This window comes from Cyrtonyx montezumae, unplaced genomic scaffold, assembly GCF_038088225.1.
Source record: "Cyrtonyx montezumae isolate F1298 unplaced genomic scaffold, pur_monq_1.0 scaffold_9, whole genome shotgun sequence".
In the NCBI taxonomy this organism is placed as follows: Eukaryota; Metazoa; Chordata; class Aves; order Galliformes; family Odontophoridae; genus Cyrtonyx; species Cyrtonyx montezumae.
In genome coordinates this window covers 4,177,433-4,194,788 of record NW_027072100.1, presented here as the reverse complement: position 1 = coordinate 4,194,788, position 17,356 = coordinate 4,177,433, and the positions used below count along the sequence as shown (strand labels likewise).

At 42.3% G+C, this 17,356-nt stretch overlaps 2 protein-coding genes across 5 annotated transcripts in view; both read left to right on the top strand.

Moving 5' to 3' along the window:
- SGK2 (serum/glucocorticoid regulated kinase 2) overlaps nt 1-17,356 on the top strand; it is a 358,288-nt gene that overhangs the window by 4,607 nt on the left and 336,325 nt on the right. For both annotated transcript variants that reach the window (XM_065754162.1, XM_065754163.1), the window contains 9 exons: nt 519-602; nt 932-1,063; nt 1,843-1,955; nt 2,414-2,450; nt 3,003-3,089; nt 3,613-3,708; nt 3,976-4,131; nt 4,539-4,628; nt 4,838-5,444. In XM_065754162.1, coding sequence (XP_065610234.1) covers nt 519-602; nt 932-1,063; nt 1,843-1,955; nt 2,414-2,450; nt 3,003-3,089; nt 3,613-3,708; nt 3,976-4,131; nt 4,539-4,628; nt 4,838-4,993 — 951 coding nt within the window. In that variant the 3' untranslated portion in view covers nt 4,994-5,444. The remainder of the gene's footprint in view (nt 1-518; nt 603-931; nt 1,064-1,842; nt 1,956-2,413; nt 2,451-3,002; nt 3,090-3,612; nt 3,709-3,975; nt 4,132-4,538; nt 4,629-4,837; nt 5,445-17,356) is intronic.
- On the top strand, nt 6,122-16,293 carry IFT52 (intraflagellar transport 52). Of its 3 annotated transcripts, none has more exons than XM_065754158.1 (14): nt 6,122-6,250; nt 6,642-6,729; nt 6,970-7,099; nt 7,805-7,880; nt 7,969-8,040; nt 8,692-8,818; nt 10,664-10,750; nt 11,380-11,448; nt 12,172-12,326; nt 13,002-13,089; nt 14,209-14,317; nt 14,855-15,000; nt 15,380-15,419; nt 16,099-16,293. In XM_065754158.1, the coding sequence occupies exons 1-14, from the start codon at nt 6,132-6,134 to the stop codon at nt 16,116-16,118; spliced, it is 1,326 nt and encodes a 441-aa protein (XP_065610230.1). In that variant the 5' UTR covers nt 6,122-6,131; the 3' UTR covers nt 16,119-16,293. The 3 variants fall into 3 exon arrangements, with proteins under 3 accessions (XP_065610230.1, XP_065610232.1, XP_065610233.1); XM_065754160.1 differs by having other exon boundaries at nt 16,084-16,293; XM_065754161.1 differs by lacking the exon at nt 6,642-6,729 and having other exon boundaries at nt 6,230-6,250.

The window sequence follows — 17,356 nt, the reverse complement described above, 5'->3', positions numbered from 1 at the left end:
AATTTGTTCTTTGTTTGCACCTCTCCTGAAGGTCTTGGCCATGTTTGGGGAAGGACTGAGACAGGATGGGACTTGAGAGTGGTTTCTGTAGTTCTTTCTTACTTGGAGCTCTCCTGCAGTTGCTCTAGGAAGAAGTGGGGTGTGTCATGCTCAAGGTGGTGAACACAACTGGATTGAAAGGAATTATTGTAATAGAGCCTCAGATGCCTTCAGTTAGCAGAAGCTGCCTAGGCAAAGCTGTGCTTCATAAGATGGCAATGATGAACTTGAAATGGGACTGTCTAAATGTTCTCAAACTGTTTCTGTTGAGTGTGTAAGATACCTGGAGATGCTGAGTGCCTTTTTCTGTCAACTTGAAAGCTCTGGGTAGGGGAAGGCAGTAGGCTGGAGCTCGGTCTTTAAAACTTTGTACCTGACCCTTTGAAGCTGTGTAATCGCTTCTGAGAGCTCAGCAAGTGGGGAAGCATAAGCTAGTGGCAGAGTGTGAGAGACTGAGAGCTGTGACGTGATTGTTTCAGGTTCTCCTGGCCAAGCGCAAGTGTGATGGGACTTTTTATGCTGTGAAAGTCTTGCATAAGAAAACCATACTAAAGAAAAAGGAGGTATGTCTGGCTCTCCTCGGTTATGCCTGCACCTAGAGGTCTGTGTCTGAGCAATCCTGGTAATGCAACTGAGCTTTCTGGTGGCTGAAGTGAGCATTCACATAGACAACACATGCAGTAAGTGTGGATTTACCTGTGCCGTGGGAGTATGGAGAAGGGGCTAAGATATAACAAAGTTAGGGAGCGGGAGTACTTCAATTTCTGGGGCTGTAGCTACTCAATAGGTTTTCCATATTCCATGTAGTTTCAGAACTACAGTGAGCCTGTAGAGCAGGCTGCTCTGGAGAGCTGCCAGAAAAAAATCTGTCTTCTTTCCTGCTTTCTGATAGCAAAACCACATCATGGCAGAACGCAACGTGCTTCTGAAAAATGTCAAGCACCCCTTCCTTGTGGGCCTCCATTACTCCTTCCAGACCTCTGAGAAGCTTTACTTTGTGCTTGATTATGTAAATGGAGGAGAGGTGAGCACAGTCTTTATTTTTAGCCTTCTGTTTTGTCCTTCCCAGGCATGCTGTTTTAATGCCGAAAGCTTTCTTGTTAGGAGATAATGATGTTGAAGCATAACATTGCCTTGTTGGAAAGAACAGCTAGCAGAGTCCAGCGAGCTATGTCACGAGTGAAAATGTTGCTGAATATGACCTGTGCCAGCTGGTTATCAAGACAAATGTGCTGAGAAAAATGTTAGGGATGCTTTAAAATCCCATTGAGAACATGAGAAATTCTGGTATTGGTGAACTTAATGGAAAACCCACTCACCTGCCAGCTCTGGGTCCCAGTCTAGTGCTCATGTGATGCTACTGCAGTATGTATGTCATGCTGCTTTTTCTGAAATGTAAAAGCTGCTCTCCCTACGGCTGTCACTTTCTGTGCTCCCTGAAACAGACTGGGAGGTGCTATTAACACAGACGCCTTCTTTATACAGAGTTCTAATTCATATGGGATTCTTAGGCTAGTACTTCTTATGACCACAGTACACTGGCTCATGAGTTGGAGCAGACCAGCAGTTGGTCAGGTTTTGGGCAATGACTTTGTAGGTGCAATGTGGATGTAAGAGGAAGACAAACGCAGCAATTCCTGGAAAGGTGCTCAGATAGCAAAATAAGGCTACCTGGTTTGGGCTTATTTGGTGCTGTTTGTGTGCCCCGTGCTACAAATCAGCTTTCCCTTGAATAGCTGGTTTGTGGGCCAGAAAATATCTTTCTGCTTTTAGAGTGGTCATAAAATCTGATCTCTGCCTTAGCTCTTCTTCCACTTGCAAAGAGAGCGGTGTTTCCGTGAACCCCGTGCAAGATTCTACGCTGCAGAAGTTGCTAGTGCAATTGGTTACCTGCATTCCTTAAACATCATCTATAGGTAAGGTACATGTTTGTGCTGGGGACAGTGGGGCAATGGATCCACCAGCTGGGTGTGGGACTGGGATTTTAGGTCCATGCAAAGTATAGTGGTATTTGGCACTGTGAGTGGTGTGCTGCCTGCATGGGACCTGCGGGGCAATAAGCTTTTCCAGCCCAATAGTGGGAGAAGACAATGGTTGCATAGAAAGGCTTGGTATAAACCCTGCTAAAGAAATAAGAGACTGTCATACAATTTATGCATAGTGAAATGCAAGTTAATATCTGGCCCTGTATGAGAGCAGTTCTATGTTAATGTGTATATATTAATACCCAAGAGCAATGGGAGTTTGCACTTTGGAAAGGTCTTGGTGAGGTGGCTTATGAAGTTTTGATAGTTCCTCTTCACCTGATGCTGTTGCTCTTTAGGCTGGATGTTTAGAAAAGCCTGATCTGCTCAAACAGCTTCTTGCCTTACAGGGATTTAAAACCTGAGAACATCCTCCTGGATTGCCAGGTATATGCACCTCTCATGCTGCCTTCTGATTTTAAAAGTATTGTCCCCATAAATCAGGGGACTGCAGTTTGATGAGCCATGGCTTATTCCACTGCATGGATTTTATGTCTATATTCCACTAAGTTTCTGTGCAGGTCTTGCAAGAGAAGGGCAAGCACGTGCTCTGCAGAACAGCACACAAAACACTCTGCTTGGTCCTAAGAGCTGGGGCCTGGCTTGTGGGAAGGGACTTGGGTAAGAGTAAGTCACTGCTACTCCAGTGGTGACACTATGCCACCTGGCACCTGGGATAAAGTGAGCCAAAGCACAGCAGTGTTGGATGTCATCACAGTGTGATGCAGTTGCAAAGAAACTTCTTAAAAAGAAAAGTCTAGATTTATTTTCTCCATAGACTTCCTACTTGCATCATGGGACACCTGAAAGGTGAGGGAAGGGAAAATAAGTGACCAGTGGGCCACTAAAATGTAGATTAGATTAAATGTGAAGGCCAATGCTTGGAAATCCTGCTGTTTCTCCAGAGAGAGTGGGCCAAGATGAAATTTTTTTTGTCAGGGACATGTGGTGTTGACAGATTTTGGACTCTGCAAGGAAGGAATGGAGGAAGAGGAGACTACATCTACGTTTTGTGGCACTCCTGAGGTACAGCCCATTTTGGAGCTTTGCTATAAGTTGAGGCAGAAACCCTCCTTGAATCAGGGAGCCTGATAACATGGCATGATCGTGTGACACCATTCTTGTCCTGCAGGCCACAAGAATGCTTACCTGTTGCACCTGGGCTATGAACAGTTTCATTTCTAATGGGTACAGAAAGTGCAGCCACCTCAAAATGACATGGTCTGTTAGAAATGTAATGTGTTAGCACAGTACAGGCTTGCTGGTTTTGTTGGTGGATGGTCAATCCTTGTACAAGCTGTTTCTAGGAAAAAAGCACTCTGTACCCAGGAAAACAATTCCCCCTCCCTCCCTTTTTTTTTTTTTGTGGGAAGGGAGTGTTGGTGGGTGTCTGAGGCAAGTGGAGAATCTTTGTAAGCCTATTTGAAGATGCAGCCATGTACTCCCAAATGGACTTGCTGAACTTGAACTGCGACCAGGTTTGCATACTTACAAAGGTGAAACCCTTCCTTTATGATCTGACTCAAGTATCTACATCTGACTCTCGCAGTACTTAGCTCCTGAGGTGCTAAAGAAGCAGCCATATGACAGGACAGTGGACTGGTGGTGCCTGGGAGCTGTCCTCTATGAGATGCTTTTTGGACTGGTAAGTTTGGAGGCTATTTTATTTTATGCAGTGGGGAACTTATTTTCTGAATGTGTGAAGTGAGGTCAGCCTCATGTTCCTGTGGTACCAAATATGGATGCTGAGACAGGTAAATTAATACAGGATTCAACTGTGCCCTTACCCTTTGAACCCTTTTGATTCAGGTTGTTGTAACTTCTCCCTGTGGGACTTATCTTGGCCTGTGATGTGTGGTTCCTTACTGTAGCTTGTACTTGACTGGTCTGCTTCTCTTCTCTTTCAAATTAGCCTCCTTTTTATAGCCGGGATGTGTCTCAGATGTACGACAACATTCTCCACAAGCAACTCCAGATTCAAGGAAGCAAGACTGTGGCAGCCTGTGATATCCTCCATGGGCTTCTCCACAAGGACCAGAAAAGGAGGCTGGGAGCCAAAACAGACTTTGTAGGTGTCCTCTCTTTTGATTAAGAGAGAAGATGGATAAGAAACCTTCTTATGTTGAGGTTTTTTTGTTTGTTTGTTTTTCTATGGTAAGAGCACTGACTTGGGAAAGTAGGTTGATCTTTCCAGCTCCCTAAAAGAGGTATATGGGGTTGACTCCTTTCTAAAGGGAAGTGCTATGGTTCAAGATGTGGTGGCAAGCTAGAACACCTGCAATGGTGTCATCTCATCCCTTCAAGGGGTTCCAGGACTTTGACCCTCATGTGTTAAGGACTTGTTACGTGGACCCTATATGAGTGTGTGGCAGCTCCAAGTGTTGCTTCAGTCACTTACTGCTATGAAACCAGCTGGCAGGTGCTGAGAAAGAAGAGTTAGCAGACAACTGACACCCCCTTCCCTTTTCCATGCAGCTTGAGATAAAGAACCATGTATTCTTCAGCCCAATAAACTGGGATGACTTGTACCACAAGAGGATTACCCCTCCGTTCAACCCTAATGTGGTAAGTGGGTATTTAGTTTGGTATCTAGCTTATGGTGGTCCTCAAGGGCTCCTGGGGCTGCAAGGTCCAGAGGTTCCTCTCCAGATGTCCCTCACTGATGAAGGATACTGAAGGGCAGGTTATACCCTGCAGGTGTAGGGGACTGACCACAAGCAGGCTTTTGGGATCTGCTTGCCTGAAGTGATGTGTACCTCTGCTCCTTGGTTTAGGCTGGTCCAGCTGATCTGCGGCACTTCGACCCAGAGTTCACCCAAGAAGCAATCTCTGCCTCCATCACCCACACACCTGACTTAGCAGCCAGCAGCTCCAGTACTTCAGATGCATTTTTAGGATTTTCTTATGCACCAACTGAAGAGGACTTCTAGATTTTATAAAGGCTTTGAGAAGCCAGATTTTAACCAAATGGATTTTTATGTTTGCTGTTATTGCTGTGGCTTTTCTCATTTCAGTTCTTGAAAGGAATGGTAATGTCACTTGCTCATGGTTTAAAGAAGTTGGGACTAACTCACTAACTGGTTGGGGTGATACAGGGCTCTTAATTTGTGCTGTTTGGTGGATTTGCCTCTAAACGTGTGTTCCTCTAGCAGGGAAAGTGAGACACTGTAATAATTATCACTATTATTTTTCCCTGAGTGTTTTGTACTGCTTGGTAGGATTGTATTCACTTTGGTTGTATTTATGGCTAAGGTACATAGACCATTATTCACATCACAGCTGCATCTCTGTAACAGGTCACTTCTATGCCATGTGTGGGCATAACTAAAGGAAACTCTTCTCAATACAGCAGTGGGAAGATCAGTGGCTTCTTCCTTTTAAGTAGGGCGTGCTCATCTGAATGGTTGGGAGAATGACAATCTGATCATAGCAGCTAGGAAGGAATTAAAGCAGGGTAGTTCTGCAAGTCTTCTGCCTCGGGCCACTGAAAAACCTCATGGCTGCAGCTGTTCCCGTTGGATTTCATTGCTTCAGAGCAGAAACGTGGAGGCCAATGGATGCCACTGAAGAAGGAGAGCTGTGCTGGTGGAAGGGCTGAGTGCTGCTGCGGGCAGGAAGCCCCTTCCTCATCCCGGGCTCAGCAGGATGCCAGCTCCCTGCTGCCAGCTCCTGAAGCGTGCTGCGACCTTTCCCGGCTAAAAGTAGATGGGGAAGGGTACTTGGTGAAATAAAGACTGGTGGGGAACTCTTTCACGACACGTGCCTCATTTGTCTGACCAAGGCCGACGCTGCGAGCAGCGCGCTATGCACCACAGCGCGTGTGCGGGGGGGGGAGGGGGCGAGTTCCGCCCGCGCTGCTTTTCCACGGAAGCCCGCGCTCTGCCTGCGTACCAGCGAGGCGGGTGGGGCCGCCCGGCACAGCGCCCCCTGCCGGCCCGGGAGGACCGCGCTGGTACGACGCCACTCGCCGCGTTCCGCGGGGGGCGGAGCGAACCGCTGCGCATGCGCGGGCGGCGGCGCGTTGCTGGGCGGCCTCGGGCCGCCGTGTGTCCGCCGGCGCAGCGCCCTATGGAGAAGGGCCCGCGGAACGCCGTCGTCTTCAACGCTTCCAAAGGGGAGGCCTTCACTCCCGCCAGCAGCTACAAGGCCTGGCGTAAGAAGCTCCGAGGGAACTGGAAGATCCTGAGGTGAGCGGCCCGAGGAGTTGCTTTTCCATACGACGCGTTCTTGCATCCTCTGCGTGGCGGTATGGGCCCGAGGTTAGCTCAGTGCCTCACGACGCGGGCTGAGGTGTGGTTCGAGAACGTTTCTTGCTTGAAACACGGGAACAAACTGCTGCGGCTGCTATTAAAACTGTACAAGTTCTGGACCTGCCGCGAGGCCTTGCTGATAGTGCTTTATTTCTAACAGGTGGTAATTTCTGAAGATTGTCTTCATTTGAGTTGTCAACTTTAAACCCGTCTAAAAGGATGTGAAGTGGCTGGAGTGATTTATTTATGTTTATTCATTGGTTCTTTAAACTAGCAGCGTTGTGGTTCAGGACGAGACTGCCATGTCTTTTTGTTCATCTGTTCATAGCTTAAAAGATGAGATCACGTCTGAGAAACTGCTCGGAGTGAAACTGTGGATAACAGCTGATCCTAGAGAAAAGTTCAGTGCTGCTGAGGTAAGAAGTCCGTACCGGTTTGCGGATTAGCTGCGTTTTAAGATTTTGCTTAATGCAAAATAAGCAGTGTAGATGATTTTGTAGTGTTACTACTTTATGTGAATTTACACAACTTGAGATTTGGACGCTTTTCTTGTAGCATCATTGCACGTTGTCAGAGTCGTCTCAGCGTAGCTGCTTGCAGTCTTGCTGTTGGCTTCTTTCACTTACGTTTTCTTCTGGATGTTTGTTGTCTTTTAGTTTTTGGTTCTGAAGAAATTCCTGGAGGATGGTGGAGCCATCCTGGTGATGCTAAGAGAAGGCGGAGAGTCCAGATCTGGCACAAACATTAACTTTTTGTTAGAAGAATATGGGATTGTTTTTAATAATGGTAATGGAGCTCACTGATACCTTTTATTCTTTCATTTTCTGTTAAGTCCAAGAGCATTTTAGTCTGTAGGGTATGAGCCTTGCAGGTCCCACTCACAAAGTATGCCTTTGGAACTTTTCAGGGTAGGTTTCTCTTGAAATCTGTATGTGCCTTGTAATACTGAAGCACACTAGGAGCTTTACACAGCACAGCAGAGTGGTAACAACTTGGCTGTCTCCATGTCCCGCCTGAAGCAGTTGTGGCACTCGGAGGAGGCCAGTAAAATATGATCCATTAGGTTCTGCTCTGCCAAAGAATAAATAAACTGTGTCTCGGTGCATGTAAAATATTTGTGGGCTCTTTGGTGGCATTTGATCTCTTAAACTGTGGGATTTTTATTTTTTTGTGTGTGTCAACACTATTGATCATCGTCATGATCTGGAGATGTATTAAAAACCTTGGTAAGTATTCCTTTAACTTCCTTTTTAATCTGAGAATACGGAGAAGTTGTGGAGATGTGGTTATTTTTCATAGTTTTATTTGAATTTGCAAATATATTGCTGGTGTAAACCTTTATGTGCAGGAGAAAACAATAGTGAAGACTGATAGGAACTCTCTGGGGTCTGTGTGCCAGCTTTGTGGCATTAGAAAGAAACATGCAAGGATTGCTGTGTTTATCATACTGATCAGGTAAGATATTAATTTCTTATTTCTTTTTTATTCAAGATGCTGTTGTACGAAATGTATATTACAAGTACTACCACCCAAAAGAAGCACTGATCTCTGATGGAGTTTTGAATAGGTAAGTATTTTGGCTATGGAAATCTTTACAACGAACTCTTTTAGCCCGTAGTGTTTTCAGTAGGTCTCTGCTTTTCAATATGTTGTAGGGGAATCAGTGAAGCTGCAAGAAAAACAGTGCTTGATACAACAGGTGAAGATGGAAATGGACGTGACTCACAGTAAGTGTTTTCCTTTGGGGCAGCTGGTGTGAAAGGCTTTAGCCTCCTGCTCAATTTCTTTGATTAAACAACATCGATATGCATGACCTCTGGTTGGTGAGTGGTCTGGCTGTAGATAAGAGGAACCCTACATCTTTCTGAAGAGTTTTAGTCTAGACTAAGGTAGATGTGCTATGATGTTTAACTCCCTGTCTGTCTGCCCTGTTTTATTCTGCAGAGGAATGAAAAGACATTGAGAATAATAACAGCTTTTCCACAAATAACTTTAGATGTTTTTATTTTTTCTTGCTGCTAGTTTATAGACTAGTACAGTAAATGTGTGGATGGTTACAAGGAAGATAAAAAGTGTAAAAACATTTAGTATATATATTTGTCTGTGATGTAAGTACGCCTGCTCTTCTCTCAGATACATGAGTGTGCAAACAGAAATCAGGGGCAATCTTTTCTTAGCCCAGACAAATTGTGAGCCAGGAAATGCCTAGCAGAAAGGGACAGTAATGTCATTATATGATCTGAATTTCTCAAACATAGATCTCGGCATTCTACCACCAGTGCATAAAACATCCCAGCTTAGGCAGATAGACAGTTTTATAAACAAGATGAGCCCATGTGATAAATGAGGCACTTAAGGAGTTGATGTGTTTTCTGCAGAGCTCTCACTTTTGTTTATCCATTTGGTACCACACTGAACGTGATGAAGCCAGCAGTGGCTGTTCTGTCAACAGGATCTGTCTGCTTCCCCCTCAACAGGCCTGTTCTTGCTTTCTATCAGCACGAGGTATGATTCTGCATGGAGCAAACCATTTAATTTGACCATTCAACGAGATTGTTAGCTTAATTAATATGGATTAAGAAAGAGGACCATCAGCTCAGAACTGGTAGATGTCTGTTATCTGTACAGCTTTCTTAGTTTATTTTTAAGAAACAACCTACCAGTAGTGGATGGGTACAAAGAATTAACAGTGAACACAGCTACGTTAACATGCACTTTACTGTGTAGATAATTTTCTAACACTGATGTGGTGGGTTTTTTAATATCTTAGATAGGAAGGAGATTATTTTTTTACTGAAGATAGTCTGTCTTCATTCCCCCATGTTGTAGCTGAAATGCTTCCTGTAAATCAAAGACAGTGCAGCAGTATGAGTGAACTTACAAGTACTCATTGCTTGTATTTTATGTGCAACTCTTGGAGTAATATACAGTAAAATCCCTTCCCCCAGTGCAACATTTGCACATAAATCCAATGGACCTGTAGGCTTATGTCTGATCTTGCACCCACGATTGTCTTGAAATTATTTGCATTAATGGAATTATGTCTTTTTGTGACATAAGTTGCCAAAGTTATGTAAAGCTTTCCTGAGATGATAGCCTTGCCAGTCAGCATTCTCATTTCAAGAGTGTGCCTGTCTCTGTGGAGTCTCATGTGCTTCACCTCATGGGTACAGAGAGGTGTGTTTTCTTCTGAGAAACATAACATAGACATTGTGCTCTAAGTGGAATCCATGTAAGTTGTTTGTACCTCCAAGAAATCCTTTACATGGATTTCTCACTGAAATGGAAACAATTAATGTGTCATACAGGTAGTTCTTCCTGTCTTATAATACTATAATGTGAAAACAAATAGATGGGATGGTTTTTCCTGTGTAGCTTGCAGAAGTTGTAGACAAAAAGATAGAAGATAACGGCAGGGTTGGAGATTCTTTCTCAGGCAGAGCAGAGAAAAGTACCAGAAGAAAGACAGAATCTATTGGAGCAAAGAAGAGATGCAGTAAAGAAAAAGAAACAAAAATTGAAGGAGTGGAAATTACAAGCAGGGGGTGCTGTCTAGTTATGCTGTTTGGAATTAAACACTCAGAATTCAAGTTAAAGCTTTGTTTGCAAAACATGGAGTCTGAAATTTGTTAGAGAAACTGGAGCTCTATTTGAGCTTGAGTATCTTTAAAGTCATTGCAGCAGTCGTTATGGTTTTGTTATGCCATGAGTTTCACAGCTGATGCAGGACAGCACGCAGAGTGTCTGGTTCTGTTAAAAACTTCCTATTATGTGTGCCCTTGTGGAAGGTCTGAGGGATAATTTGGATAGGGAGGAATACCCAAGTGGTTTCATGAATAACTTTTTATGCAGGTTTGACGTAGCTAAAGAAAAATGTAAGGGCTTGAATATTTTGCAAGTTGAATTGCAAGTAATGAAATTATTGAACTTCTGAGCTGATGTACTTGTGTGCTATTCTGACATGCACACATGTTGCTGTCCTTTAGGTTTCCATTTTTTTAACTTATATTTTGCTTCATTGAAGGAAGTGTACTTTTCTTCTGCCAGAATAGCCTCAGTGGAGCTATTGTTGATGATATGGGATTTATTGGGTTGCCAGCCAATTGTCTTTCTAATCTTGAAGAAGATCAGTATTTTACTGAATTTATGAGTCTTCAGAGCATGTGCTTCTAGAAGAATGCTGTGCTCTTGTGAGCTTCCCATGCCTGAAACTGCCTTTGATGCTTATTCCAACATTTCTTAATTGTTTAAATTGCTCTGTAATTAGATGCCATTAATGATTGCCTCTAAAACTGAAACTAAGAATGTGTTTTTGGTTTTTTTTTTCTATATTGTATTCTTTCTTGATAGAGTCAAGGTGGAAAGATGGCAGCACTGGGATCTTGCCACATGTTCAGTGATCAATATTTAGATAAAGAAGAAAATGGTAAGATCATGGTAAGTTTAAAAAGTACGTGTATCTGTTCTTCACATCAGTTTATAAGCACTTCAAGCTTAGTCCAAGAAAGCTGTGACATTGATTCATTGTGGAGGTTCTTAGCCAGTGCTCACAGCTAACATCCTGAGGACTCTGTCACAGCATAACTAACAGAAAGGAGTTTTTAATAATACAGTTTATGTTTCAGGACTCTAAAAACCTTTTCCTTCTGCTGTTTACCACTTCACTGTTATTAAAATGATCAGTGGGTCCTTTGTAGTTTGTTACTTCTTAGCTTCTTTAGAGCTTGACTTTTGCTACATGATTAGTAACAGACCTTTGCATATGTAGCTCCTGCTAGGTGGAGGTTGTAATGTGTTTTCTGAAGGGTAATGCTTGCTGCCCTTATCTGCAAGGAGTTTTTCCTGAAAGCACTCATCTCACACAGGGTATGCTTGCTGTTGTGAATCATTGCTTCCATAAGTAAATAAAAATTAAAGTTTGTGTTTTCTCTCTAGATATTCTTTGATTTAGTTCCTTTTTTTGTTCTCTTTTTCACTGTACACTATTACATTTAACAGGAATGTTAAAGTATTATAATAGATTACTTGGGCCTTCCTGAAGTTAATAAAGTTTTTCCCTTTTCCAGGATGTACTTTTCCAGTGGCTCACAACATCAGATATTCATTTAAACCAGATGGATACGGAAGACCCTGAGGTAAGAGAGAAACTTCACAAGGAAGTAAATAATAAAGTGCTCCAGCAGTGCTAGTTTTACCAAACCCTAATGTAGTGCAGAAGGGCCAACAGCAGAATGAATGCTGTTGCTGTTACAGATCATTTATTTCGGACAGAACTTGAAGACTTTCTAGCTAGACTAGGAATGAACACTGAGAAGAAAAAAAATGTATCTGTTTTAGATGTGGATTGGTGCTTATTACTTGTGAAGGACCCTTCCTAGTTTGGCTGTTAGAGATTATTTACTGTTCAAACTTAACAAGTTTGTACTTCAGCTCTGAGCCTTCAGTCAAGAGAAATGTGTGAAGTGAAGGCAGAGTTTGTTTATCCAGTTGAAGATCAACCTTTGTATTGATTTTAGTTGTGTTTCTTTTTTTTTAACTGGCACATGCAGATCCTGTTCTTATTTAGAAATATTGTACATGACAAAATCGTATACTCTGTATATATCAAAAGAACAGGTGTTGCACAGATGAGTGGTAAGCTGTCTTTTTGAATGTTAACAACTAAGAAATGCAGATACAATGTCTGTGTAGCAAGTAGCTGTGCAGCTAAGAACAGAGTCTGCAGTTTTCTAGTGTAGTAAGCTGCACTGCGAAGGGTCAGACCTGGTGGAAAGTGATTATTTCTAGATGACATCTTAGAAGAGGTGTAAACTAGTAATTGGGTTGGTCTTAAACAATGTGCATGTCTGTGTGTTCAGATTTCAGACTATACAATGCTCCCAGATACAGCTGCACTATCTGAACAACTGCGAGTCTGTCTGCAAGAAGGAGATGAGAACCCAAGAGACTTCACAAAGCTGTTTGATACGTCCCTGTACCAGCTGGACACAACTGCCCTCCCTTCAGTTATCAAGTCAGCAGCTGTGAATTTATTTATTTATGTGCCACATTCTTTTTTTCTACATTTTCTGCTTGTGTTTACTGTATCCACATATCAGAAGAAAGCTGAGCAGCTTTGTCCCTTGTAACGTGTGCTACTTGGATCATGTATGAACGTGTTGAATAATAGCAGCCTTAACACAGATCTCATAAAACTCCACTCCTTTGTGGGCATTCTGTATTTCTTTTATTTTCACTAGATATGGGTTCATGGTGGAACGTCGCTTCTGATCCCATGGCAAATAATTTTTTAAATGGCTTTTGGTTAGAGACTTTCTGAAAAACTCCTTTGAAATCTCCAGTCAGGTCCTTTTGAACTGGATCACTTTCTCCTTGTGAGCTTCCTTCATCCCTTTAAAAGCTATTTGAATAATTGAAAGGCATGACTTCCTTCTATTTTATCATTTTACATGTCCATCTATCATTGCCTCCTCTGCCATATCTTCAATCTGCTTGCTTTAGAAGTCAGTTACTGCTAATATATACTTCTCTGGGTTCCTTTGAAAAATAGGCATCCTGGTTTTTTTGTGCTATTACTTTCTGCATAACGTTGACCCTTTGTGTCTTCGTGAAAATTAACTTCTATAGTCCTTAATGCATGCAAGTGCAAATGGTGTTCTTTCTTTTCTCATACTTTTTTTTACTGCAGAGCTTATGAACAGTTGAACGTGAAGCATGAACCTCTCCAGCTCATTCAGCCTCAGTTTGAGACTCCACTACCTGTCCTGCAGCCAGCTGTAAGTAGTCTTGCTGATACAGGACCTGGAGAGTCCTCGTTTCATATGATCACACTGTGCATTGTTTCTATGTTTCTTTTGAGAAAAAAAGGGAGAGTAATAGTGAGCTTTCGACACATTTGACTCTTAAAAGTGGCTCTTATTTACGCTTGTAACTTTTGTCAGCAGAACTGGAAAATCTGGCATCTGGTATGGTAGAATAACTCCCTAGATCTCTAGGAATGCCTTGCATGTGTAATCACTTCAGCTGTCTAGCTACTCCTGGCCCTGTAAGGCTTTGGAGTTCAGCTTTTACTGTGAAAACAGAAGATGATGTTTCAGAAACTAGTGGTGTTGTAATCAATATAATTATGCTGCTGGGAGGAGCCAGTCAGTTCTCTGATGTGCATTTCTGGGGGAAGAAGAAAGTAATGTTTGTTTTCTACAGCAATGGCTGGCCAAACTTCTGCCAGCTGAGATTTAGGCTGGCACCTATACCATGAGCTTCAGCAGGGTCACACTTGCTGTTACCTCTGAGCTCTGCCATCACGGCTCCTGCTTTGGCTTGGCCACTGAGAAATGCTACTGTGATAACTGACAGCTAGCTTCAAGGGTCAGCTGAAAGTAGTATCTTCTGCACTACTCTTTAAAAGCAGGGTCAGTTAGAAATAAAGTGCTCTTTGAAGCACTTGTAAGCCCTGTTAAGTGCCAGGTTACACTTGTGGCATACGTGGTGGCTGCATGAAAAAGAAAATGCCCTTATCAAAATCAGTGCAGAAATGTTTCAGGGTGAGTTGGTATGGTCCACTTCGTACCTTGACTATCTCAATAGTAAACAGAATCACTTGGACGTGTTGGAATGAAATTAAAAATCAACTGTGCAAATTTAGCATCTGTAGCTGTGCTGGATGGTAATCCTGCCATACCAGGGACTGAACTCTTCTGGAATATTCAGTTATTTTTACAAAACACAAATGTGATTTTTAAAAGGGTGTTCATTTGTACTCCAAACTTTGCAACTTTGGAGTTGCTCTTGACCTTATGAAAGGCTTATTGAAGTGCAGTGTAAAACTGTTGCCTTGGAAATTTTTGAAGTATAAGAAAAATAATTGTCAATAAAATGTGCTAATTTTCTTCAAGGTTTTTCCACCTGCTTTCAGAGAATTGCCTCCTCCCCCTCTGGAGCTGTTCGACTTGGATGAAATATTTTCCTCTGAGAAAGCTCGTCTTGCAGAGATTACAAACAAATGTAAGCAGAGCAAACTGATTTTTCACACATGTATATGCAAATTTTTGTAAGAAAATAGTTGTTTAACTTCAACTTGGGCCTCATTTTTGAAAATCCACTGTTGTAATCTAAAATGCTTTTAGCCTTGGAAGCTGGTTCATGGCTTGGAGCTCTTGAAACAACAGTTAGCAGCAGTGTAACTTTCTCTTCCTTTCCCTGTCTTTTCCTCTTTCAAATGGGCATTTGATTTGCAAGGCCTGCTTTTATTTTAGAGAGCTGTTGGCCTCCCTTTCTATCCTTCTGGGGAGTGGTTTTTGAAGTCAGCAGTTCAGTATCTAGTACTGACTGTTGGTAAGTGCCTGTCAAGGTTATTCTAAACACACCTTACATGTAAGCGAGATGAGAAAGTACCAGCTGCAGGAATACATCATGGCTCGTTCTCTGAACTATTTGTAGACTCCCCAGGGTACCAGAAATGAATGGAGTTTAGTGGTATGTTTTTGCTGAGCTGGTGCAGGTGTGTGTGACACTGCCTCCTTCCTTGGGATGCTTGTTCAGGTACTGATGATGACCTGGAGTTTTATGTACGGAAGTGCGGCGATATCCTTGGAGTAACAAGTAAACTCCCGAAGGAGAAGCAGGATGCCAAACATATTCTGGAGCACATCTTCTTCCAAGTGGTCGAATTTAAGAAACTGAATCAGGTATTTTTGATAATAGATTGGGAGATTGATGCATGCCAAGTGTAGTTTGAGTAATTTCAGTGATGAACATGCCCAGCATGTAAAAGCAACCTGCCTTCATGGATGTTTCCATGCTTGCTAATGCTACAGTGTAGATGTGAAACCAGCATTGTTACTCACAAGGAATGTTGTGTTCAAATGTACAGTAAAGGAGTAGTTCATGCTTGTAGCTCTGGGAGATGAGCTGTTTTTACTAACAAGTATTTACAGTATCTCAAATTGTCTAGTTAAGGTCAAAATCTGATATTTAAATAGTTATGGTATACAAGCTATAGTATATAATCTCTCTCTATATATATAGTTTAATTCTGTTTGTGTTTTTCCTTTCCTCTTCCCTAAGGAACATGATACTGACACAAGTGAAGCTGGATTCCAGAATGGTAACTGAGACCTGGCTATCCCTAGATGGAGTTATCAATTGTACTTACCAATTTTCTTCAACCTCTGTCTTCAGTTTGTTGATTGAGATTGTCTGAGTACTTCACTGAATGTATGGATCAGTTTATATGTAGTGGTTGGGATAACTAATGCCTTTTGAGGAACTGTTTGTATTTTCAGATTATTTCCTATTTTTCTACTTCTTTATTGAAACTGTAATTTTGTTTTATATATATATATATATAAATCTCACTCTAAGAAAATGTAGGTTTGGTCTTTTCTTGCTCTGGCATTTATTGTCTTCTAGTAAGGCTTACTGTGGGTCCTTTTGGCATATGTGTAGTTTTTAATTGCACAGTGGGAAAAGTCATTATTTTGGTTGGTGAACTGGAAAAAGAAAATACAGCAATAAATATAGGAGATGCTGAAAATATCCTGCTGTCCCACCCCAAGGCAGTCTCCTTTTGGCTCTGCAAAAACATACCAAGACGAGGTGGGTTTGTTAACTGTCAGAGCAGAAGGTTTCTTCCCAGGGAGGGGAGGAGTTGAAATCAAATAGTGCTGACATTGTTGCAGAGTGCTGCCTCGTTCAAGGTTGGAAATGCATCATGAAAAGAAGGGATGGTGTTGGAGTTAAAATGATTTAATGGATCACTCGTAAGAAAGGCTGATGCTGTGCAGGAAACTCAGGGAGGCACTGAAATAGGTATGGCACAGGAATGGAAACTCAAGGGGAATTCATCGTCTGTGAAGCTCAGTGCGTGGTGAAAATACAGCCAAGGGTACAAGCAGTGAGAGGAGCACATTTGTCACTGTTACTGACACTGTCATTGTTGCTAGAGATTTTTAACACTGTGAGACTGCACTTTGATATCCAAAGAGTTCTGTATTTCATCAGACATCTGGCTGTAAAGCTTGATTCCCCCCCCCTTTGAGCATTCTGTAAAGCCTTTGTGACACCTGAGCCTTATCTTTCTCTGCCATGTTTTTTAATGTAAAAGCTGCTTCTTTTCCAAAAGGTTTGTCTTCCTCCCCCCTTTGGTATACTCTGTATACTTTGCAGGCAGTCTTTCACCATAGCAGTGTGTTTCAAAGTTTTCATCTCTTCCTCTTTCATTTATTTTTCTTTAATAACACAGTTGTGCTTCTCACTCACAGCAGCACTTTGTTTGTGCCAGCTCCAGATTTACATAATAAGCCTTATCTTTCCCCCACAGTATCAATACCAGTCAGTCAACCGGTGCAGGCTACAGCTGAACCAAACAACTGTGTGATCTTCTTGCTAATTATAGATCTGGTTATTACTGTTCTTTTGCTGTTTAGACTGCAAACTGTAAATATGCCCTCTGTGTCCCTTTTCAAGTGTTGTTTTTGTCACCTGTTCCTGATGTTGTAACATGAATTTTAGAAAGAAGTCATCTGAGCAGCTAGTGAATACAAGCAGCTCCCTGTGTGCTGTTTGTGCCTTGTGCTGACAGCTGAAGTAAAACAACAGCTTTTTTTTCACTGAATGGAGGTTGTTTTGGCCAGAATATCTGCTGTGAAATGTGTGCAGAGCCTTCTGTCTTTCAGAACAGCCCTTTGGCCCTTGGGAAGTGTTTAAATTGTTGTTCTATGAACAGAAGTACTGCTTTGATTGAGGAACTAAAGTACTTGTAAGCTTTATTGCTGATGGGCAGAAGTTTGATCCAATGAAGGCTTTCAGTAAGGGAAGGAACCCAGCTGGGGTAAACAGGACAGATTCCCCAGGTGTGGGAAACAAGTTGCTTCCCCCATTCACTCTCACATAGTATTTTACCACTTCATCCATCCCAGAAAGAAGACAGGAGACAACAACATTTCCTCAGCAACCTGTAAGTGCCCTGAAAGCTGGTGTCAGCAAAAGAGTGGAAACGTGAGGCAGGAAGAGCAGCTCCAGCAGCTGCAGGAGCACAGCAGG

Coding starts and splice junctions, on each gene's coding strand:
- IFT52 (XM_065754158.1), top strand. CDS start 6,132: ATGGAGAAGGGCCCGCGGAACGCCGTCGTCTTCAACGCTTCCAAAGGG. Junction 8,819..10,663: donor TTGCTTTCTATCAGCACGAG/GTATGATTCTGC, acceptor CTTTCTTGATAG/AGTCAAGGTGGAAAGATGGC. Junction 10,751..11,379: donor AAGAAAATGGTAAGATCATG/GTAAGTTTAAAA, acceptor TCCCTTTTCCAG/GATGTACTTTTCCAGTGGCT.